Below are 22,774 nucleotides of genomic sequence, written 5' to 3' on the forward strand. Positions count from 1 at the left end.
TCGCCCAGAAAACAGGCAGGAGCGGCGGTCGGTCGTCGCGGCTCCCGCCTGGGGAAGGAGTGGGGTATTGTCTGTGGCGGTGCAAAGTCCCACATATATTCTCCTTTCCTTTTCTTGCTCTTGCGGCCGGCTCTATCTCCGATAACTGGAGGACTGCCGTGGCTTCCACTGAACAAGGCAGCAAAGCCCCACCACTGCGAAGCTCGCTGCCCCGTCGCATGCATTCACTATAACGCGGAGACGATGGTGACACGCCTTTCCCCATTCTATTCATGGAACAGCTCATGCTGGCGGGGATCATACCCGGCCCCAGGCCGAGTGAAGCTCAGCATATCACATGTGAGGCAAGATACCGGATGACACTCGCAGCATCTGTATATATGGTGAAATCCGATGGATAGGCTTTGTATGTCTCTCGCTGGTGTCGAGATGGATGCATCAATGCATCAATGACCCATCTGCAATTGTCTGCAGAGACATTCTCCGTGGACCGCCACCCTCTTCTTGCTTGGCTGCATTCCATAGATAAGATACGCTAGCTACCAAGCTACCTAGGCAATCAAGATAGCCAGACAGACAAGACGGCCAGATGGACCGAGATGCGGGTTGCTACCGGTACCAAGAGTCGACGTGGATAACGCGAGTGGGGGCGCCCATGAAACATGCGTGCTTCATCCCATTCGAGCACGCATCCAGAATCCAGATACTTGCCTGTACGTTGTACTCTGTGCCATGGTTGATAGAGCAGGGCGCCGTTCGGGTCGTCGACTCGGCCCCCGAGCGCAGGAAAGTCGACGCGACTTGTCTTGTTTCTCAGAATGGCGAAATAGCAGTACATTTATGTACTTACTTGGATGCGCGTCGTCTGCGACGGAGGGAACAACACCCTCATTGATGCATGAAACCCACCAACAAAAGCTAGAAGCACATCAGAGGGCGAGAAACACGAATCAGTCAGTAGCGGCCCATCAGTCTTTGTCGCCCCGTTGAGTCAGTGGCCAGCCTTCGGCGCTAGCTACGACAATGCGGCAGCAACAGACAGAGAGAGTCGGTCAACTGCCCATGTGTCATGACCTCCGTTGACCGGGGCCCGCTTGAGCGATCATCGGCTCACGCGCTGGGCATCCCCTTCGGAGCGAGCGCAGCTGCATCTGGGGAGAAGCTTGGGCGGTATGGGTGGTTTCAGTCTGGGTCCATCCAAGACAACCGAGACACGGGATTCGGTCTGCGCTGGAAGGTTGGAGTGCTCGGTGGTGATAACGGCAGATATCTTTTCCTCGTCGTTGGCTGCAGTATGTTGTGGTCGGTTAATTGGTGGTGTCCATGGACGACGACGACGACAACGACACGCGTACCCCATGTATCCATGAGGTGGCGCCAAAGGCCCAATCGCCTTTTGGTCCTTTGCCGACAGCACAAGATGGTGTGCTGAGTTGCGGCCTTCGCATTGACAGCAGATTCGCAAGCTCACTCACTGTGCGGGGTGTCTACTAGACTACTACAGAGGCAGGCGTTCCTGAGCCAAAGGACAAGAACAGACCAAAGTCAAGGTTCACAGCATTCGCGACGAATGTTTCTTGCGCTGGCCTACGCCAGCAACTGTCTTCTCGGCGTCATTCGAGAACCTGGATGACTGGTTGGATGGCGGATGTAGGCCGGCTCTGCGTACCAAGCTCTGGCTGACGACTGGCGCATCACATCGGCTGCCTGGCCAGTCTGACACATCTCATTCCCGGCCAGCTCCAACTTCCAACGCCAGACTGCCCGACGATGACGGGAAGACAGGGAACTGGGGCACGTGCCAGGCACCACACGGGGGGCGTCCTCATCTGACCCGTGGGTCAGGCGTCTGAGCTAGCTTGGATCAGCGTAGCGCTGGTGCTGGGCCTTGTTTCCCCCGCCTCCAGTTCCAGACTGGGAGTCATACAGCTAGCTCTTGAACCACTTCCAGTCGGAGCTTGCTCAAGCAACGGGAAGGATGAATGGCGAACGAAGCATGGCATGGCAGCAGAGGTACCTGGCGGGATGGTTCCAGCAATGCACCAGGGCGACAAACCGCCCGGCGCTCGCGTCACCTCGGAGCAATGAACGAGACCCCCAACGAAGCCCCAGTTGTCCAGTGGCTTTGGGGCCCTGTCTTCCCTTCGCCTTGCATTGAATCCTGGATGGGTCTCCTACAGTTAACTGCATTATTGCTGAGCAAGTTACTTACTTAATTTGGCAGCCAGCTGTACAGGAGGCTAAGAGTAGCCGAGACGTCCTCGTCCATCCGAGACCAAGCAGACCTGGGCAGATAGACAACGAGGAAGGTGCAGACATTACAGATAGTTGACGGGGAAATTTATGCGTAGCCGCCAGCACACGATATGCGCAGTCCCCTCCTCTCTGGACGCCGGACGATCGACGGTAGAGCCCAACGGAGCAGCGAAAGCTTCGAGTGTCGAGATAAGACGGGATGGCAGCGCTTGTTAGACTTCAGGGTCCTCCGGATAGATCTTCCTCGCCCTCCGCTCCGTGAATTGCCCACTGCGCGTTATCGCATGCAGCGCTATGCGGGATATGCGGACTAGGTGGGTGCCAGTGTGGGATGGGAGGGTGGAGAGCTGTTTTGTCCGGTTCAATTGAGACAGGCGGGTGAAGTGAAGTAAGTACAAGGATCGCTGATAGTGCGGTACATGCCGTCGACTTCCCTTGCTAAAGGTTGGTAGGCTGTGCTGGATGGTGTTGGTACCTTGCCTTTGTGTCAGAATAGCCTGTCGCGTTGTTGTGTGGACAGATGATGATGGATGACCACACGCAAGGATGATGGCTCAGTCGGTTGATAGAAGGCTGGCAATTGTTGAGTTGCAGTATTCATGTTCTCTGGTAAAAACCCCTTGTCGTAGCCGTGGATTCTAGGACAATTTCAAGGCTATGAGTTTGTAATGGCAAACGGACAACCGACACGCAGGCAGACAGGGAGCGGAGTACTTTGCGCGCCCCCTCCCTCCCATGTTGCGCTCGTGACTGATTGCCTATCGGCCCTGGGTCTTGAGCCTTGCGTATGACGTCGCTTTCTGTGCTCTGACTACGACTCTCAGGGTGGTCTCCGGGTATCCGTGTTTCCTAAATAGGGCCGTTCGAGAGGGAAACAGAACAGAGGGAAACGAAGTGTTAGACTTCACGGCATTGCATCAGACGAGAGGAAACATCGAGAACAGGCAAAGAGGCAGGATGGCAGTATTCTCGATGAAGCTTGGCTGATGAAGCTTCCATTAGAGAGACGGCCGGATTGGCTGTGTACCTGGAAACGCCTGACATGCACCGGGTTATTGTGAGGGGGAAGAGGAGAAGCAGGCAAGGCAGGGTGTACACCTCTATGTCCTCGGCTACCACCTATTTACACTTTCCCATCACTTCTTCAGTACGGAGTACAGACAGAGTACAGCTTGAGTGCAACCAAGCCTTCCGTACCTAGGTAGGTACCGAACAAGGTGCCTGAAGCAGCTCAATCAGTAACAGCGAGGGTCAGCGCGCCAGGCAGGCTGGCAAGGTACCTCAGGGGTACGTACTGCGTGGGCCAAGGTCCAGAGGTCCAAAGGATGAGAGACGGGGACTCTTTCCCAGGGAGTCCCCAAACGCAAACCCCCCTTATCGCATTGCCGAGGAAACCCTATCGAGTCATTCCATTGGCCCTTCAACCACTCCATTAACTGCACTAAGCCGCTTTCGGCGCCGTCAGCCACCCGCCAGCTCTTATCTTGGTCCGCTGCGTCACCCACTGGGGCGGCGAGACCGTCCATCCTAAGGCCGATACGGGTATGTGCTACCTACGGCTACCTCACCTCACCAGGAGCTGTGCGCACGCAACCGCCGCCACTGCTTCCCTTCCCTTTATATCTGCCCGCTCCCGCTCTCCGTAGCTCCATCGTCCGCCCTTCTACTCCATCTCCCCCATCTCTCCCCCTCCTTCATCGACACCCATCCATCCTCCCATTCCATCGAGTATTCGTCGTTTCCTGGCGTCTCCAGCAGTTCCATTTCCATTGTTTCCGTCATCGTAACGAGCGTCTCCGGTAGACTCTTCACACCACAACACAAGCCATCATGAGAGGTTTCCTTGGTGCTGTGGCCGGCCTCGCTGCTGTTGCCAGTGCCACTCCTTCCCTCTCCATTGAGACCATCCACGACGGCGCCGCGCCCATCATTTCCTCCACCAACGCCGAGACTGTCCCGAACTCGTACATCATCAAGTTCAAGAAGCACGTCTCGGACACTGGTGCCGAGGATCACCACAACTGGGTTCAGCAGCTTCACTCCTCCTCCCAGCAGGAGCGTCTTGAGCTGCGCAAGCGTGGCCAGGACTCCCTGGTCAACGATGCCTTCCACGGCTTGAAGCACACCTACAAGATTGGCAATGACTTCTTGGGCTACGCCGGTCACTTCGACGAGGCAACCATCGAGAAGGTCCGGAGGCACCCTGACGTAAGTTCGATTCTGACTCTGCGCGCCCCCCCTCTTCCCCAGACAATCTCGTCAAACCTCAGACCCACAATCCAAGTACGGCCTGCGGCAGAGTTGGCCTTGGCCTTCTTGACACCGTCGGGCTCGGATATGTCGGCTCGGCCGGCCTGTTTCGGTCATCACATCCCTCGTCCGGACTCGTTTGCTGACAAGACCTGAACAGGTCGAGTTCATCGAGGTCGACTCCGTTGTCCACACCCAGGTCCCCGTCAAGTCCCAGGTCGAGGACAAGTGCGATGGCGAGACCGAGAAGCAGGCCCCTTGGGGTCTGGCTCGTGTCTCCCACCGCAAGTCCCTGGGCTTCACCAACTACGACAAGTACCTTTACGCCGAGGATGCTGGCGAAGGCGTTGACGCCTACGTGATTGACACCGGCACCAACGTTGACCACGTTGACTTCGAGGGTCGTGCCAAGTGGGGCAAGACCATCCCCTCTGGCGACCAGGACGCCGACGGCAACGGCCACGGCACTCACTGCTCCGGCACCATCGCCGGCAAGAAGTACGGTGTCGCCAAGAAGGCCAACGTCTACGCTGTCAAGGTCCTCCGCTCCAACGGCTCCGGCACCATGTCCGATGTCGTCAAGGGCGTTGAGTGGGCTGCCACCTCTCACACCGAGCAGGTCAAGGCTGCCAAGGACGGTAAGCGCAAGGGCTTCAAGGGCTCCGTCGCCAACATGTCTCTTGGTGGTGGCAAGACCCAGGCTCTCGATGCTGTCGTGAACGCTGCCGTCGACGCTGGCATCCACTTCGCCGTCGCCGCTGGCAACGACAACGCCGATGCCTGCAACTACTCCCCCGCTGCCGCTGCCAAGGCTGTCACCGTCGGTGCCACTGAGCTCGGCGACCGCCGCTCTTACTTCTCCAACTACGGAAAGTGCACCGACATCTTTGCCCCTGGCACCAACATCAAGTCCACTTGGATTGGCAGCAAGTACGCTGTCAACACCATTTCGGGCACTTCCATGGCCTCTCCCCACATCTGCGGTCTCCTGGCCTACTACCTCTCCCTCCAGCCTGCTTCTGACTCGGAGTACTCTGTTGCCCCCATCACCCCCGAGAAGCTCAAGAAGGCTCTCATCTCTGTTGGTACCGTTGGCGCCCTGGCCGACATCCCCAGAGACACCCCCAACGTCCTCGCCTGGAACGGCGGTGGCTGCAACAACTACACCTCCATTGTCGAGGCTGGCAGCGTTACTATCGAGCGTGAGGCCGAGGACTCTACCATTGATGACCTCGAGAAGGCCATCGAGGATGACTTCGAGGTCCTCTCGGGCAAGGTTGTCAAGGGTGCCAAGAACGTTGGCAGCAAGGCCGAGAAGTTTGCCAAGAAGATCCACAACCTGGTCGAAGAGGAGTTGAAGACATTCCTCAAGGAGACCGCCTTGTAAGCGTGGCTATTCTACAGCCCTGAATCACTCGGTCTTTCTTTTTCCTTTTTCTCTCTCTCTTGGGTCAATGGCAATGTACGCATAGGGTTACTGCTGGATGGGCGGGATGGATGCATCGCTTCATAAGCTACATACAGATCTCATATAGCAGAACGATCAAGTTTCTTTACTAGTGCCGTGTCTGGTTCCCCATGCGTGTGCTGCACGTGAATGAACATTTCATGCTGGTTGTGTCTCGCAAAGAGAATGTTCCGTCTCTTAACTGTACATCCCTCGCTGTCTAACTGAGAGGAACCTGAAGGTTGGAAGTGGCGTATCTTGTTTCGTCCAAACTCTGACGTCTGTTCATGAGTAATCTCAACAAGCAGTTTCTGAGCTAGGGATGACGATGCTGAGATTGTTTGATGGAGCTCTCCATTTCGTCACTGGCAACCAATATCCCTTTCAGTCACGTCGCCTGGATCAATCTGTGTTTGAGACGATGCGGTTTTAATGCGCGCTCATCAATCTTAAAAGTCGGTTTACACGCTACTGCAACTGGAAAACGCCTGGAATGTTCCGCACTCCTCGTGAGGAAGGAATGACACAACACCAAAATCCTGTCGGCGCCACCTCATGCCTGCCCAACCCAGGGATCAGTCAGTCCCTCCTATCCCGCCCACCTGTGCCTGCCTTCGAATCCCGACGCGGCTTTCCATCTTTCTTTCTCTCACAAGTTTCGCTCAACCTCAGAGAAGGAGCTATCATGGATCTTCTGTCCTCGGTCGCGCTTCTCCTTGTCGTCTTGCCAAAGCGACGGTATTCCTCCCGGTCCTCCTCCATACCATCCATCATCCAATCTGTTCCTCACCGCCCATCATTCAAATCTTCACGACACTTCTTCATGCTCTCGCAGCTTACTTTTGGTTAGCTTCAGACCGTCTTTCGCACGTCGATCAACGGCAGCTTCACTTGAATCAGCTCTAGCCTCGCTCCTTTATACCTACACCGTCGCATAATCGCCCTGCTTCCTCCAGCCTGTAGCTATCCTACAACACACACTTCCACCTCTATGCGTCGACACGAGAGCACCAGGTCGAGGTCGACGTTGAGCCGAAGCAAGTCCACAACCTCTGTTCGCTCAGCCATCCAGAGACTGGAGCATATCGATCCGGTCACCGCCGAAAGAGACGCCCACATCGCCGCTACCTTGTCCTTTGCACGCTCAGGGCTCGACCCGGGCACAGGAATGGGAGCTTCGGTTTCTCGGCATCACACCCGCTTGGCCACCATGAATGCCCGGCCAGCGGCCACTGTCAGCCACGACCGACCACAGAGCGAAAGGGGCTCCCAAGGCTACCACGAGAATGGCCTACGTCGCCAAAACAGTGTTCGTTTCGTTATACGAGAACCTCGATCGAAGCGACCGCAGACTCAAATTAGCAACGATGACTCCTCAGAAACGGGAACCGTTCGACGTCGAAGCGTTCTCAAAAATGTGGGAAATGGCCCCCTTGGCCAGGCTTCTGACAAAGTCGAACGCCCATTCGTGAGCACTTACACCACCAGCTACATCGATTCACTACCTCCAGTGGAGTCATTCGGGTCACCGGACGAATGCGGACCACCTCCGGCATCATATCGAAGGTTGCGTAAATCCCGATCAATGTTCGCCCCCTCGAACCCAAACTCTAAGACCAGCCACTCTTTCAACGACTGTTCGGAGCAGCCAAGTCCACAGCCATCGTTACGACGGAAATCCATGCAGAACACGAAGGGAAACAGCCCTTTGTCGAAGACCTTGGGGCTTCGCGCACCAAAATCGACCAGCTTCCTGAAGGTTCGCGGCGCTGGGAATGGTGCTAGCATCGGTACTCGGGAACAGAATGACTTGGTGGTTCAGGAGGCCGAAGACAGTTTTCGCAGAGACGTTGAAAACCAACAACACTTGAGGCCGCGGTCGTCGATTTTCTTCTCGAAGACGAAGAAAAGCCGGAGTCCTCTGGGTCTGCGCAAATCCATGAGAGACAACAGTTACGATACCCACTTCGACGGGTCCGCAAACGTCGTGACCGTCAGCAAGGACGTCTCCCTGAGGAGAAAGGCTCGAAAGGTCTCCAGCAGCTTCAAAACCAAGCTCAAGGAAATCTTTAGGCGCAGCAAGAAAGAAGATTCGATAACCCCAGCAAATGAAGCAGAGCCAGCAGTTGTGGCCGATGATGAAGGCGGCGTTGAAACCGAACAAGACGACCCATACATGGATATCGTCGATCCAATTCTGACGGATGAGTGCTCTATTTCGCAGGTACCTTCGCGAGTTCCTTCCCTGCATAATGCCTCCTCAGCTCAAAGACTCCGTTCTCGGCAGGGAAGTATAGAGAGTATCGGAAGCGAAAGGAAGGTGTCGGATGAAAAGTCGCGTGTGACCAGCTGGACTAGCTCAGGAACCCATACCCTCAACAGCCAAAGCACATGGGGTGGCGAGCGTGATCGACAACGTCTATCCATCATCAAGGAGAACGGCCCTCATCAGTCGTCCTCCTCCTTCAGGCGGCCAAGCAGAGGAGACCGCAATCCCTACGAGTTCGAATCGCTATCTCCGCCTCCGCCGAGTGTACCAGCCCACTCTGGTCCATCAGTCGATAGCGCCAGAGTCTATTCTGCACTCATGACCCGCTTGAACGAAGCCAAGCAGAGGCAACAGGAGAGGGAATCGCGAAAGCGCAATAGTGGGGACTGGGGCTCGGAAAGGCTCGGGTCAGTCCGTCTGCCAAAGTCCGACGACGAGGAAGACATCGAAGAAGACGGGCGACAGAAACCACCCACCATTAGATGTGTGCTCCACGATGACGACGTGTTTCGAGACAGTCCGTGGGAGCAGCAAACGTCACAAGAGGCCGATGATGCCGGAATCATCAACATTGCTAAAAATGATGCCGCATCAGCTTCTGGCAGTGTGGTTCATCACCGCCAGGAATTCGAATCAGAGACGACCCTCACTTCTTACAAAGCTTACACGAGACCTGGTGCTAGTAGTGAAAAAGAGCTCTCATCCCCATGGTCACAGAAGGCACACAGTGAGGACGTCACGATTGCTCCGAAAACCTTGTCTACTCGACGTTCTGCCTTCTTCGGCAGCCCGACCTGCCACCTCTTTCGGACAACGAGTCCATACCGCAAAGCGTTGCAAGCATCAATCAAGGAAAGCACATCAGGGCCCGCTGAGGCGCGCTCGCCAACGGCTTCAAGTCTGAACCTAGACATAATACCTTCGCAGCGTCGTCCGAGTTTCTCTAAGGAAGATCCGCGCCTTGCTTACTCTGAAAGTATCTACTCCGACGAGCTCCTCACGCCGCCAAGCATTCCACAGCTTGCGAGCACGCCATCTAGACTGGTTGTTCCGCATCGGCACCCTAGTCACCGGACAACTCATGTAGATCTCGGGAAAAATTCTTCTGCGACCGCATTGTCGGACGCTGTTGTCGAGCATGGTCCGGATAGAGCACCTCTCATGTTTGCCCGTGACGATGACACTGCGAGCACTCGATGGACACCATCTGTCCCCGGAGAGTCTACAAGCATGATGCAGACGGATCGAACAGTATCAAACGCGAGCTCAGTTGAGTGGAAGACGTGGCTCTCTGCCAACGCGTCGAAGACTGATGCCAATCTGGCCAACGCCCGGGCGCACAAGATGCGGGAGACTCAACACTCAAAAACAGATGCACATAGAACATTGGGCCATGTGCGCGAGGGTGCAGAGATTGAGGAGTCGCAGTTCCCAGTCTCGTACAAGCCAACAGATGTCGAGAAGAGCAGATTGCAGACGCCGCTGAGGGCGATGAGTCATAACTCTCGGCAGACATCTTCTACCAGTCGAATTGAGCTCGGCGTCAAGACACATATCTCGAGAACGAGCAGAGATGAGAACGCAGCTCCCCTGTCAGATATGCGCATTTCAAAGCACATTCGTGGTATCTACGGTCCTCCTCCAATCCCGCCACGAAGCTCTCTGAGATCCACTCCTTCGATGCCTCTAATGCAACCCCGGTCTTCTCAAAGCAACATCCCCATCAAGTCTGTCGACAGCAAGAACTCAAAGCTGCGCAGTCTTGGCACAATGTCGAAATTACAGTCAGCTGATGTATCCCCAAGTCCAAACAGTCGGTCTCCCATTAAAGCGGCCAGGTACAACGGACTACATAACGGGCTCCAGTCATCAACGTCCAGTCCCAGACTTACCATGGCCGTTGAGAAACAATTCGGCCCCATGCTCGCCGGCGAAGAACCGTCTAGAGGCTCCCCGAGAGAAAGAGGGACTTCCATGCGCCGCCGCCTATTGAACTCCAGCGATAGCGAGATAGCCGATAGATCTGATTCAGTGAGCCTGGACGACTGGAGGCCACAGGCGGGAGGGGGTAAGCAGATGCTCGAGGATTTCTTGAGCAGCAGACGGCAAGTCTCTGTCGCTAGCAACGATTCAGTAGCCTTTTTATGAGATTGATGGTCAAATGTTTTGGCGGTGACCGAATTACTCCGAGGGCAAGACGCCGGTATAATAATTACGGCGATGAGTATAATGATTATTCATGATTGGAAGGCAGAAACTGCCACATGGAAGCATGGAGTTAATGATTCAGAAAGTTGCGGAACCCCTAATACATGGCGCACGTATACTTATTGCTCTAGACATGGACCACGAGGAAATAATTGCCTTGTGGAGGATTGAATGGTAATAGAGACCATTTGATTCTGGTTTCGTAGACTGGCGTATGTCATGAGAGTCAATACCTGTGCACGGCGTTGTCAATCAATTTGCTGTGGACCTGCTTCTGTGACCGACCCGCATTACGATCCCGGCAGGGGACCGAAACGGTACTGAGCCCACGCGAAACTGCCCTCTTTCATGGTCCACAGCTGCTTGCCAAGATCGTCTCCGGCGGCGCCGGCGGCGACGTGGACGGGCATGAGGTGGTCCATCCACGGATGGGCCTGTTTGGCGTCAGGGCGGCTGCACACCTGAGCCATTTTCTCCTGCCTCTCGTCGACGCCAGCCTCGACAGCCTCTTTGAGGGCGTCATCGAAGCTCACGGCGTAGGGCAACGGTTCCGGCCCGCTGTCCATGTGATGGAGATTGTGCACGGACATGCCGGCTCCGATGACGACGACGCCCTCGTCGCGGAGAGCGGAGACGGCGCGGCCGAGGCGGTAATGGGCGTCCGGGTCCTCAGAACGGAAGAGAGAGGCCTGGACGATGGGCACGCCGAGGGGGTTCTCGTCCGGGTGAAAAGCGACGTGGAAGCCGGCCCAAACGCCGTGGTCGAGGCCGCGCTCGGTGGTGTCGCAGGGGATGTCGTGGGAGGCGACAAGAGTGCAAACGCGGGCGGCGAGGGCGGGGGAGCCAATGTTTGGGTATTTTGCGGAGTAGTAGTGGAGGGGGAAGCCGGAGAAGTCGTAGATTAAAGGAGCGGAGGGGGCCGAGTTGACGAGGATGGAGACCGGGGTGCGGGATTGCCAGTGGGCGGAGAAGATGAGGACGGCGGCAGGGCGAAGGGAGGTGATTTCTGCGCCGATGTGCTGAAGAGTTGGGTATACGGGGTGTGATTTGTTGTACATTACGTCCGGCTGCGAAGGGACGGGCTTGTGTTAGTCTGGAATGTTGTGATGGACGAGGGTTGGGAAGGTGAAGTGATGCGATGAACGTACGCCCCCGTGGGAGAAGAAGTAGACCGGCATCCGGGGTTTCTTTATAGTCGCAAGATCTGCATAGTTGGACGTGTAGCCCGCCAGTTTTGCGGCCACCGTCTCGAAGATAGATTGGATGGCGGGTGAGAGCATGTAAGCCGCGAGGGCGACGGAGAGGGAAAGGAGGAATAGAGGGCCGAGGCGCGGCATGTTGGGCACAGTGATGGGATGCGCTCGATGTCAAAACGAAGCGGTTGTCCTGCTGTGGACAGAGAAATGCAGGGAGGCAGTGGCGGCGACTTCTGTTGTTTTTTAAAGGAGTTGCGAGAGCACAGTGGGACGACGTCGGTCCGAAGGCCGGATGGGAGCATCGGCACGGAGGACGCGGAGGGGCCGGATGGCGGGCGCTCGCGGTTTTCGTCGCGCGCGGCCGGGTCCACCGTCCACCGCGTGTGGTGTGACAGCAATGTGTTAGGGAGGGAGAGGACCGACGGGAGGATCGTCTAGTGGGAGATCGTGCTGCTGCCTCGCCCCGCCCGCGTCGCCCCGCCCGCGCAATCGGAACGGAGACAGGGGCAGGCCACAGGGGGCCTACTAGAGATTACAGGGGGCGACCAGGAGCGGGCTGAGCAGCCAGGGAAAAAAAAAAAACCGAACGGTTCCCAACCACGGCTCCCCGTATCCCGTCCCTGCCCCCACCCCCCACCCCACCCGCCGCGGCGCCCCCAAGCTTCTTTTCGCTGCGTTTCCCCTTACATCCATCACAATCCTAATCCAATCTACTTATCCAATGCTCACCTTGCGGGCCCATGCATCAAGACTCTTCTTCTTTTTCATCCTCGCCAACCTTGCATCGCTCACCGCCGCGTCGCACCCCGCCGACCAACGCCACGAACACCACCAAGGTCCGCTTTTGAATCCGGGTGAAGCTATCGCCTTCGGCTCTGACCAGCAGCACCCTCCGCTCGCCGCCGTCGCGGACGCAGAACTCCTCCTGCCCTTCGCAGACCCCCTTGCACCAGCAGCACCAGCAGCACCAGCAGCCATGTCCTCCCCCCTCGCCCGGACGGCCCCGCTCGTGTTCCCGGCCGCCGGCAAACACACCGCCACCGTCATCTTCGCCCACGGCCTCGGCGACACGGGCCACGGGTGGGCGAGCGCCGTCGAGAACTGGAGGCGGAGGCAGAGGCTTGACGAGGTCAAGTTTGTGCTGCCCCACGCGCCTCAGATTCCCATCACCTGCGTGAGTTTTGTCTGTCCCTACTTGACTTCTTTCATCTCTCATCTCTCATGTCATCCCATTTTACCTATCCATCCTCCTCTTCACCACCACCACTACATGCACATTTCATCACCTACCTACCTGACCACCACATGACCATCCATCACCGACGCTAACGCCGCTCGACAGAACTGGGGCATGCGCATGCCGGGCTGGTTCGACATTGTAAGTCGCAACACAATCTTTGACCGGCACCGCCGCCAAGCATCATCATCGCCGCCGGCGTCGTCTCCATCTCCATCGTCATCGTCGTCCCCGCTGACCGCACCCCAGAAAAGGCTGGACGGCACCGTCGAGGCCCTCCGCGAGTCCGAGGACGAGCCGGGCATCCGCGCGTCGTCCGAGTACTTCCAGTCTCTCGTCCAGGCCGAGGTCGACGCCGGCATCCCCGCCGAGCGCATCGTCCTCGGGGGTTTCAGCCAGGGCGGCGCCATGGCCATCTTCTCGGGCTTGACGGGCCCGCACCGCATTGGCGGCATCGTCGGCCTGTCGTGCTGGTTGCTGCTTAGCAACAAGTTCGCGGGCATCGTGCCGGCGGGCTCGCCGAACCAGGACACGCCCGTGTGGTTGGGCCACGGCGACGCGGACCCGCTCGTGCGGCCGGAGCTCGGCGCGCTGAGCGCCGAGGCGTTGAAGAAGCTGGGGTTCAAGGTGTCGAGGACGCTTTACCCGTGAGTCACCATCCCTTTTCCTCTTCTCTCCTTCTCTCTATTGTCTTTGTTGTCTTTGTTGTCTTTCTTCTGTATCCGACCTGATGCCATGTTTCTCTACGGCTTGATGCAGGCTACGTGGGCTGACTCTCTGCAACTACAGTGGCATGCCCCACGCTGCGTGCCCCGAGGAGCTCGATGACGTGGAGGCGTTTTTGCTCGAAAGACTGCCGCCGACCAAGCAGTGAGCTGGAATGGTGGGGGAATGTTGGGGGAATGGTAAAAAGGCTGCAAGCGACAAGCAGCACACGGAGCAGTTGATTTGGTTTTGAGGCCTTGGATAATCGAAGCCTCTTTGTTGTCTGTATATTGCATGGCGCGCAATCAGGCAAATGCTCAGGAAAAATTTTTAAGGGCGGCATCTAACATTTCCATATGCCTCCCACCCGACACATATCACCGAATAGGTAGACCGGGTGCCCAAAACAGCAACATCATCCATCATCTGCGCTTTGCTCGTTGGATCTTACAGGACGGACCAGTAGCAACAGTAGGATACCAGCAAACCTAGTGAAGACGACCGGCGCATGTCGAATTCGGTGTCGCCTGCACTCCGTCACAGTTGACAACGACTGGTTTCCATTGGGATGGTTGGCAGGAATAGCACCACAATACTGAAATCTTGCTCGCTCTCCTCTCACGACCAAAACGCTCAATGTACAATACCCATGGGGAAAATGAAGAGAAATCCATATATGGAAAAATGAGTGAGAGAACCGCGCACTAACTCAATGGCTCGTGGGCCATGTCTCTCGTCAAGCAACTCAACACGAGGTTTCCTTGCGTGCTCGACCCCCCCAAATGAGCGCTGCTTACCTAAAATCACAACTGACGCTAGCGATGTGGGTGGGGTACCTGTCTTATCTCGCTAGGAATGCAGCAGCTTTGCCTTCTGCAGACTGTCAGGGCCCATCCAGGCCAAGTGGGAGGGTCACCTGTGGTCGCCCCCCGAATCACACGGCCTCCCAGCGCCACTGCCCATGTCTAGGTACCACGGGCCCCTGGGTGGTACACCATTGCCCCCCTCCCCTCCCCCCCATGTTAAGGCGTAAGCCTGAAGCCCAATCTATGGCCCGTGGCCACCCGGAAGTCTCCCAGTCTACAGCCCAAGCTGCAGCTCGCATCTGCTCTGCAGCAAGCCGCAACTCTTTTCTCCAAGAAGATCTCCAAACCACCGTTTGCTCCCTCCCCCTTCTTTTCTACTCGCCCCGAAAAAACAGAAAAAAAAAAGAACAAAAAAAAAAAAAAAGGACTTCATCAATCTTCTGGGAGGCTCTCTGTTTGCAGGTCACGCACGACACTTCTCCTCTTTTCTTCTTTCTCTTCGTATCGGGGGCTGAGATGATACCGATCAGTCCGACGTACATATCACGGTAAACAAAACAAAACAAAAGTCTCTCATCGGGGCTTGGTGGGCTCAGCAACATCACTCAGTCGAGCCGAGTCCAGTCGAGAAGAAACAACCCCCGCAGAAAACAAACTTTGGAGGCATCATCATCATTACTCTCACCACCCACAGAGACAACACCAAAACACCCGGGAATGGCCTCCCCAACCACACCCGGCGACGACCGGCCCTCGACCCCGACGCCCTCCCAACTTCCCCCCGTCCCTGGGTCGCCAGTCTACTCTCTCGCCTCGACCGCGAACCCGCTCTCGTCCTATCACCTCCCGCTGCCGCCCCCGCCGCGGCCCGTCCACGCCGTCTTGACCAAATCCGACCTCGAGCTCTCCCAGACCGCCTACTCCGACCTCATCCAGACCGCAAAGTCCTACCGCCTCGCCCTCGCCTCGCTCTCCACTGCCGCCTCCTCTTTCGGTTCCGCCCTCGAGTCTTGCGCCCGTCTGAAGGAGGCCCGTGCCGAGTCCCTGTCCTCCGCCTCCCAGCCCGGCGCCGCCCTGTCCGCGAGCTTCACCGCCGGCGCCAAGGGCTCTTGCACCGCCGACCTGCTGCTGTCCGCCTCGGGCGTCCACCACCTCGTCGCCAACCACCAGCAAATCCTTTCCGAGACCGTCTACCGCGACTTCGAGGTGCCCCTGCTGCACGAGCTGGATAAGTGGCGCCAGCGCGTCGACGACGAGGAGGACGCATACGTGCGCGAGGTCAAGGCCCGCAACCTCGAGATCAGGCGGCTGGAGAAGGAGGGGCTGAAGCTCCACAAGCAGCGCCGCCGCGACGTCGGCAAGTTCAGGGCCCACCTCGTCGACCTGACGACCAAGCTGGACGGTCTGACGTCTCTGCACGGCGACCATGCTAGGACCTTGCTGCGCGAGAGCCAGGACACGAGCGGCCGCATCGTCGAGGCCTCGTGCAGCCTCGTCCGCGCCGAGGTCGACATCTTCGAGTCGCTTGCGAGAAAGGGCTGGAGCGGCGGCGGCCTGGACGAGCTGCTGGAGAGGGGAGCCGACCTGTTCGCGAGCGACGAGGTCGGCGATCACCATCACTCGGGCGTCGTGGGCGGCGGGACCGCCGAGGCCGCGAAGCTGTTCAGCATCCTCCCGCCCAAGAGCATTCTCGCCGACGCCGCCTCGGACGTAACGCGCCACGGCGGCGGCGGTCACAAGCGAGGCGACAGCCTGCTGAGCGACCCGGACCGGTACCAGAGCCTCGCGGCCGCCGCGACCACCGCCGCGTCGCCGGGCCTCGGGGACGACAACGACGCCGACAGCATCTTCTCCGAGACAAACTTCAACAGGCCGCGTGGCGTGCGGCCCTTTTCACCGCAGCCCATCAGGCGGCACGCTACCGACGTGACGTTTGACAGCCTCGGTGTCGGGCTGAGCGAGGAGTCGCGTGTAGTCGACAGGGTTGAGGAGGAGGAGGTTGTCGTTGAGGAGAGCCGGCACGATGTGCTGAGGGAAGAAGAGCACGAGGGCGATGATAGGTGCGAGGGCGAGGGCGAGAACTTGGCCAAAGGGGAGGCGCCTTCGCAGCCGTTGTCGCCTTGGGCCGACGAGGAACAGGCTGAGGAGGCCAACAAGCAGACCCTAGGCGAAGAGGACGACGAAAAGGACCACAGAGCTAGCACTCCCGCCGTGATAGATGCCGAGGAGGAGAGGGAAATTGCACACGGGACGGCGGACAGGGGACGACAGCCCGTCAGGCGTTGGAGTGTAAATGAAGAGGACGACGCTTAACTTTCTTTGGGTGGGAGGGGGAGAGGCCTTTCTTTTCAATCCTGAGAGGGTTTTTTTTTTTTTTTTACTTCGGGCGGCGGCGAAGGAGACTTGATGATTATTACTCTTTTGTTTATACCCATTTAGAGGCGTTTGTTTCTATGGACGTGGAGGAGGGGGAACGAACGCTCTACCCCCTCCCTTAACCCTTCGGCGCACGCGCGCTGCATACATATAAACTCTTACAATTCGTTGCACACAGGATACACCCATTCTTTCACCCTGTTGCTCTCCAACCCCCTTTGACTCTTTCCCCTTTCTTCTGTGGGCGACCTTTCTCTGCTTCAGATTCCACCTCAACTTCTATGGAAAAAAAAAATGATGAAAATGCGCGCGCGTGGTATTCGTATGGACATGAAAACTTTTTATAAACCCTCCCCCCTTCCTCCCACCCAAACGCCATTCCGATTCTCCCCGGGAAAACCCAACCACCTGGACGAAAAACAAATGCCTGATGACACTCTCACAAAGCATGCAAATGCCATCCCTACCGCCTCTCCCCTTTCTCAACTCAATCGTCCTTGTCGGCGCTCAGGATCTCGCCTCCGAACAGCCCAAAGGTCGCGTCCAGCCACCAGATGATCTTCCAGTACAGGCTGGCGCGGTTCCAGTCAAAGTCGCCATTGTCGGTGCGCGGCACCTCGTTGCCGATCATGGAGCCGCTGAACCACTTAAGGAAGGGGACCATATTGACGACCCGCTGCGTGTAGCTCTGCTGCGGCAGCAGCGCCTGCTCGGCCGGGAGGAGCCTAGCCTTCCGCGCCGTTGGGATGCGCCGGCAGAACATGCTGTCCTCGGCCTGCATCAGGGGCTGCTGCTGCTGCTGCTGCTGCTGCAACTCCGTCAAGGTCGCCGAGGAGTTGGTCGTGTTGGAGATGGTGGCCGTCTCGATCGTATTGGATGAGGTCAGCGACGTGGGCGGCGAGAGGTCGCTCGTGGATCGGGTGTTGGGAATGGAGAAGGGGTTGCCGCCGCCATTCTTGCTAGCGGAACGGTGTTGGCCGCGCGGCGTCCGGTGGGTTCCGAAGCTGCCCGCCGGGACCGACCGCGAGCGGCTGTGCTCCTCGTGGGCGGCGACGAGGGAGTCGACATCCGGGACGGGCTCGTCGCGCGCGGGGGGCAGCCCGTGGTACGGCTCGGCGTGGACGAGGTAGCCCAGCACGCGCTGGGGGCTGGCATAGACGGCGGCGTCCGCGGCGTCGGCTGACTCGAACGTCACCTTGACCCAGTGCTCGCCACCATCGGCGTGATTGACCTTGGCGCGCTCCTCGGCCGTGAGTCCCCGACGGCGGGTGAAGGCCGGGTCGCGGAGCTCCGACTTGTAGCGGCGCTGCTCGAGAGGTGGCTCGCGCGGGTAGTCCTCGCAGATGAGGCCGGCAAGCTGCTCGTAGTGGGAGATGGCGGCGTACTGTTGCGAGGGCGAGCGGTAGCCGCGGAGGATGATTTCGGTCGGCACGTGGCGGGTGACGCGAGGCTCGGCAGCGGCGGGCGTGTCGTCGGCCGCGGAGGCCAGGAGAGGCGCCTGGGAGAGGCCAGACGTCTTGCGCTGCGGAACGACGGCGGCCCCGGAGGCGTTAACACCTGCGCCTCCTGTTGTGGTTGTTGTTGTGGTCATCGAAGCAGCAACGTTGTTGTTGGTGACGGCCTGTGTTGAGAGCCAGTCGCCGAAGATCTTATCGGCGGCCGCGACCGTTGGGTTTTCGCGGCGACCCGCAGGGGTTCCGGTTCGTGAGCGGGAGCGGCGCGTCGACTTGCCAAAGGAGCCTGTTTCTGCGACGCCGCGGCGGTTCCTAGCGCCGGGGAGACCTTCTTGCCTTTCCGAGAGAGGTCTTGGTTAGCGGGATGACTTTGGGCATAATGTACAAGCAGCGTGAAGGTAGGGGGGTGTCCAAACGTACTGTGGGAAAACCATGGCGTAGGGACGTTTAATGCCGTCATCTCCGACGTAGAGTTCCTCGTCGGGGACATTGTGGAGGATAAGGGGCGCCATTGTGTCGTTGGTACGGGAAGGGCGCTGCCTCGGCTGAAAGGTCTGACGGGAGCTGCTTCGGGATGATTCTATCAGGCGCCGAACACACAATTGCGCTGTGTTTAGCACGCTGCGATAAAGAAATAGTCGAAAGGAGGCGGGTGGTGGCCGTCGAGGTGCTGTTATACCTTCTTCAGCGCGCGGGTGGTGAGGGACAAAGAAATGCCTTGGCCGTGTCGGATTGCAGTTCCCGTGGCCGCCATTGGCGATGATTTTCTGATGCGAGAAGGCCGTGTCCCAGCAACGGCGGATTATTTGGCTGCCGAGTTCCGACATACCTTGGCTCCCGAGCTGCGGACCTACCCATGCTAGGAAGCTTGGGATCAGATGTCCGTGCGCCCCGGGCTTGTGGACCGGGACATCGGGGTCTGCTTATGTCAGATTCTGTCCGACTTCGACGTCAACTAACACATCCAAACGGCAAGACCAGCCAGGTTCATCAGGCAACCGCCGCCATCCATCCCAACAAACCGCCGTTCAAGACTATATACAATCCAATTGATGCTTCTACTGTCACCAAGACCCGTGGCTCAATGGGATCACTAGGCACGTCTGTGAGTTTCTGAACGTCCCAGGCCACGGGTCGTGAGTTCGAATCTCACTGTAAAATCCTTGCATCGTTACACCTGGGGCTGGTAAGAGCCTCCTGGGATTTTCGTAGGTCCATATCTTCGGATATGGGCTGAGCTTTTTGGAAGTCATCTGACCTGTTATCGGCATCGTATTTGGTCTTGTCAACCGCGTCGCAGTTGTTGCAACAACCGACTTTCTTCCAACTAATACCACAACACAGCCGGTACCGGATGACTGAGTTCATTCAATTTAATGTGTGTGACTGGTGACTGGTGACTCAGAAACCTATGATTTGTAGGGTAGTTTCGCAACCTCGAAAGTGGTTTCCAATGGTGTGTCCTGGAATACCTACGTAAACCCGCAGTGTGTCCGTCTTATTGCCTGCACGGTATGTTGAACAGCATCTTCCCATCTCTTCCAATCCTATGTTTTTTTGTCAGAGTTCCCCTTGTTTAAGCTGCATTGCCCTCTGAGACCAATTTTGCCGCTCGCAAACCCCTAGCCACATATGTCGAGGGTATTAGGGTGACGACTTAATAGCGGACATTTGACAACGCAAATTGAATAGACGCGTTTTGCGTGAAGAAAAATAACCGAATTTCCACAAACCAGGGTTAGCTGGGTGCTGCAGAAGCCAGTGATGAATATTAGAAATATTCTATGGTGAACGGAAGCCAGGTTTTGTTTCCAAGTCAGTTGTCCGTCTTACTTGATCGGCCATCATGCCAAGTCTCGTTAATGGTGCCTGTGTTGACATTGCCGAGGTGCTCCACAATGTTTCCTTACGGGAGAGGATTAATAGTATAAGTCAGGCGATTCATTAACCATCAAAGTGATTCGGGCGACAAAAATTGAAACTTCGAAAAGGAGAAGAACCGAATTGAAAAAAAGTAGAGTAATTCCGGGAAAGTGCTACTGAGGGTAGTTGCCCAAACCGGCAGGCAACTTCCTCCCCAGCACGCGACGCGAGCTAGACAGGCAGCTCCTTCTCCAGCTCTTCAGGCCCCCCTCTCGTTCTTTTTCAAGTGAAACCTACCTACCAGCGACACCACGATCTCGTCGACTTTCGCCCCGGCTACCTGTCCATTGACTTGAAAGGACCTAAACAACAGCACGTCACACCACCATCCTCCAGACCGGCGTTGACCTCCTTTGTAAACATCGCCATGTTTTACAGCCACGAGAGTCAGTCACCTCCTTCGACCGGTTGATCACCCTGCAGCACGCCTCTAACATCTTGGCAGTCCTCACCAGCCGCCAGTTCGGTGTTGCGACCATTTGGTAGAGTTGTTCCCTGATCCTCAGGCAACGCAGTGCTCACAACTGTCTTCAGGGTTGTCGCGACCATCGGTCCCCGCGGTGGCGGCTCACGGAAGGTATCCAGAAAAGCCATCGAAGACGTCGATATCCGAAAGGCTTGTGAGAAGATCATAGAACCTGGAGCGCCCATCTCTCTCCGTCTTCAGAGCAATCTCCTCTATGGTGTTTCACGGGTGTACTCCTCGCAGTGTCATTACATGCTCACCGACGCGGAGAAGGTGCAGACGTTGATGAGAACCTTCTTTCGACTCATCGCCAACAACGAGACCCACCCCAACGCTGGAAAAGCGAGGTGCGCAGGATCTTTGATTTACTTGCCACACTCTTGCTGACTCTGTACGACTCTTAAAAGACGTGATCAGATCACCCTTGGCGACGACCCCAGTTTTGTCCCAAGCAGCGTCATGCCGCATTTCACCATCGACGACAACGGCAATCCTTGCTTCGTACCTGGAAGTTCAAGTCGCCAATCGTCGGGCGGAAAGAACAAGTCGCAGTCTCAGCTCAGCCCTTTCCCTGACCCCATCAACTTCTTCCCTGAAGGTCGAGAGAAGTCTGTTCTCAACCTCGACATATCTCAGTCGTTTGATGGTCTAGATTACCGTTTGCCCTCTCCATTCGCCAACTCTTCCGCAAAGAAGACCCAGCTTCCTCGAACGCGAGAGGATATGGAGATTAACATGGACACTGGTCCGTTCGGTGCTCTGGACGAGTCTGACAATTTTGGTGGTGTGGAACTCGACATTGACGAAAATGGTGCCATCATCCTGGATGATAATGAGCTTGAGCTCCCATACCTCGGCGCAATCGACATGGCAGATGCTGGGGCCCCATTTCAACATGATCATACCCAAGATGAGCAGACGATTCCCCGTGACGCCGAAGGCGACGTCCCCATGATAGGCAGTGACTCTATCGTTCTCCCGGGTGATCCTGTCTCCTCGGTCCCCGAGTCGCCCGATAATGGTCAGGGAAAGCAAGCTACTGCCGCATCCAAGAAGCGTCGCCGTGTGCTGAAGCTCGACAATGAAGGCACTACGATCTCACGCTCCGTCCTCCGAGACTGGCAGGAACAATACGTTGAAAACGCGGAAAGAGCCACCAGCAAGCCCAAGGGCGTCACACAAACCCAAGCCCAGAGCAATGCATACTTCTTCACTTTCGGGCAGGGCATCGGAGGCGTCGGCCGCAGCACAGGGATTCCAGGAACCAACTTCCCTCTTGCAGATATTTTCGCTGGCAACGGTCTTCGCAACATCATCTATGGCCCACCCACTGAAGCGGAGCAAGAAATGCAGACGCCTTCACCCAAGGGACGTCGGAGAAGAGCAAATGAGGCCTTTGACGAGATGGGTTATGCAAGTGAAACGCGCAACGTGCGTCTGAGAGTCGACGAGACGCCCCAGCAGGGACGCTCCGTAGACGATGTTGAGGACTACGGCGTGCTTGGCGATGAAACCATGCCGGAGATGGGAATGGAGGCTGCCCAGCCCATGGACGATCATCATTCGTCTTCCATGATGCCCTGGAACCGGACACCGTCGATTGGCCGGGCCTCTTCGGTCATCGGCAACAGTGCTCAGCGTCACGAGCAAGCCAGTCAGAAGCCCGCCATCCCTCGCAGGAGCAGCATCGCTCATTTCGAACTTCACGATGCCCAGGGAAGCGACCTGGATGCAGCTCCGATTGGCATGCCTGGCTCTCGAGACTTGGGATCAGGCAGTCTTAACTCTCCGGGAAACGGGGTCAACGCACAAGATATGGATGAGAACGACTCTCACTGGATGCGGTCGACACTGGACACTGCAAGCGTAGAGTTTTTGAAATGGACCGAAGAGGAGGTCAAGAAGGCTGGCCAGGTCAAAGAGGGAGACAGCAACGAGAACCGGCGATGGGTCGGTTTTGAGGACCTCGTTGACCCGGCGAAGCAAAACCACGTTGTTGCGACCCAGGCATTCTACCACATTCTTTCACTGGCGACGAAAAATGCTATCTGCGTGGAGCAGCAGGTAGAGAACATGCAGCCTTTCGGACCGATCCGAGTTGGACTCGACCTGATGACGCATCTTGAGAGCACGGAGTAGGAGAAAGCGGCGGCGTCGTTATTGCGGAGTCTCTCCCTGCGC

General features: G+C 57.1%; 7 protein-coding genes across 7 annotated transcripts; 5 read left to right on the forward strand and 2 right to left on the reverse strand.

The window, feature by feature from the left end:
• The first annotated feature begins 3,902 nt into the window (after positions 1-3,902).
• Positions 3,903-6,068, forward strand: CDEST_07988 (Putative peptidase S8 propeptide/proteinase inhibitor I9). The gene is made up of 2 exons (XM_062924147.1): positions 3,903-4,464; positions 4,667-6,068. Exons 1-2 carry the CDS (start codon positions 4,087-4,089, stop codon positions 5,891-5,893), a joined length of 1,605 nt encoding a protein of 534 aa, XP_062780198.1. The 5' UTR covers positions 3,903-4,086; the 3' UTR covers positions 5,894-6,068.
• Positions 6,069-6,944: 876 nt separating this feature from the next.
• CDEST_07989 (uncharacterized protein) lies at positions 6,945-10,371 on the forward strand (the record flags this gene model as incomplete). The annotated part of the gene is made up of 1 exon (XM_062924148.1): positions 6,945-10,371. One exon carries the CDS (start codon positions 6,945-6,947, stop codon positions 10,368-10,370), a length of 3,426 nt encoding a protein of 1,141 aa, XP_062780199.1. The 3' UTR covers position 10,371.
• Position 10,372: 1 nt separating this feature from the next.
• CDEST_07990 (Putative extradiol ring-cleavage dioxygenase, class III enzyme, subunit B) lies at positions 10,373-11,778 on the reverse strand. Its single transcript, XM_062924149.1, has 2 exons — positions 11,579-11,778; positions 10,373-11,497 (listed from the first exon to the last, which is right to left on the reverse strand). Exons 1-2 carry the CDS (start codon positions 11,765-11,767, stop codon positions 10,721-10,723), a joined length of 966 nt encoding a protein of 321 aa, XP_062780200.1. The 5' UTR covers positions 11,768-11,778; the 3' UTR covers positions 10,373-10,720.
• Positions 11,779-12,308: 530 nt separating this feature from the next.
• Positions 12,309-14,306, forward strand: CDEST_07991 (Putative phospholipase/carboxylesterase/thioesterase, alpha/Beta hydrolase). The gene is made up of 3 exons (XM_062924150.1): positions 12,309-12,800; positions 12,969-13,510; positions 13,653-14,306. Exons 1-3 carry the CDS (start codon positions 12,348-12,350, stop codon positions 13,735-13,737), a joined length of 1,080 nt encoding a protein of 359 aa, XP_062780201.1. The 5' UTR covers positions 12,309-12,347; the 3' UTR covers positions 13,738-14,306.
• A 420-nt stretch (positions 14,307-14,726) lies between these two features.
• Positions 14,727-17,119, forward strand: CDEST_07992 (Putative AH/BAR domain superfamily, protein IVY1). The gene has a single exon (XM_062924151.1). The coding sequence runs from the start codon at positions 15,092-15,094 to the stop codon at positions 16,685-16,687; it is 1,596 nt and encodes a 531-aa protein (XP_062780202.1). The 5' UTR covers positions 14,727-15,091; the 3' UTR covers positions 16,688-17,119.
• Position 17,120: 1 nt separating this feature from the next.
• CDEST_07993 (Putative nucleotide-binding alpha-beta plait domain superfamily) lies at positions 17,121-19,031 on the reverse strand (the record flags this gene model as incomplete). Its single annotated transcript, XM_062924152.1, has 2 exons — positions 17,121-18,540; positions 18,625-19,031. 2 exons carry the CDS (start codon positions 19,029-19,031, stop codon positions 17,238-17,240), a joined length of 1,710 nt encoding a protein of 569 aa, XP_062780203.1. The 3' UTR covers positions 17,121-17,237.
• Positions 19,032-20,845: 1,814 nt separating this feature from the next.
• On the forward strand, positions 20,846-22,732 carry CDEST_07994 (Putative rad21/Rec8-like protein; the record flags this gene model as incomplete). The annotated part of the gene is made up of 2 exons (XM_062924153.1): positions 20,846-20,940; positions 21,001-22,732. 2 exons carry the CDS (start codon positions 20,846-20,848, stop codon positions 22,730-22,732), a joined length of 1,827 nt encoding a protein of 608 aa, XP_062780204.1.
• Positions 22,733-22,774: the final 42 nt, after the last annotated feature.

Source organism: Colletotrichum destructivum, chromosome 5 (genome assembly GCF_034447905.1).
Source record: "Colletotrichum destructivum chromosome 5, complete sequence".
Classification (NCBI taxonomy): Eukaryota; Fungi; Ascomycota; class Sordariomycetes; order Glomerellales; family Glomerellaceae; genus Colletotrichum; species Colletotrichum destructivum.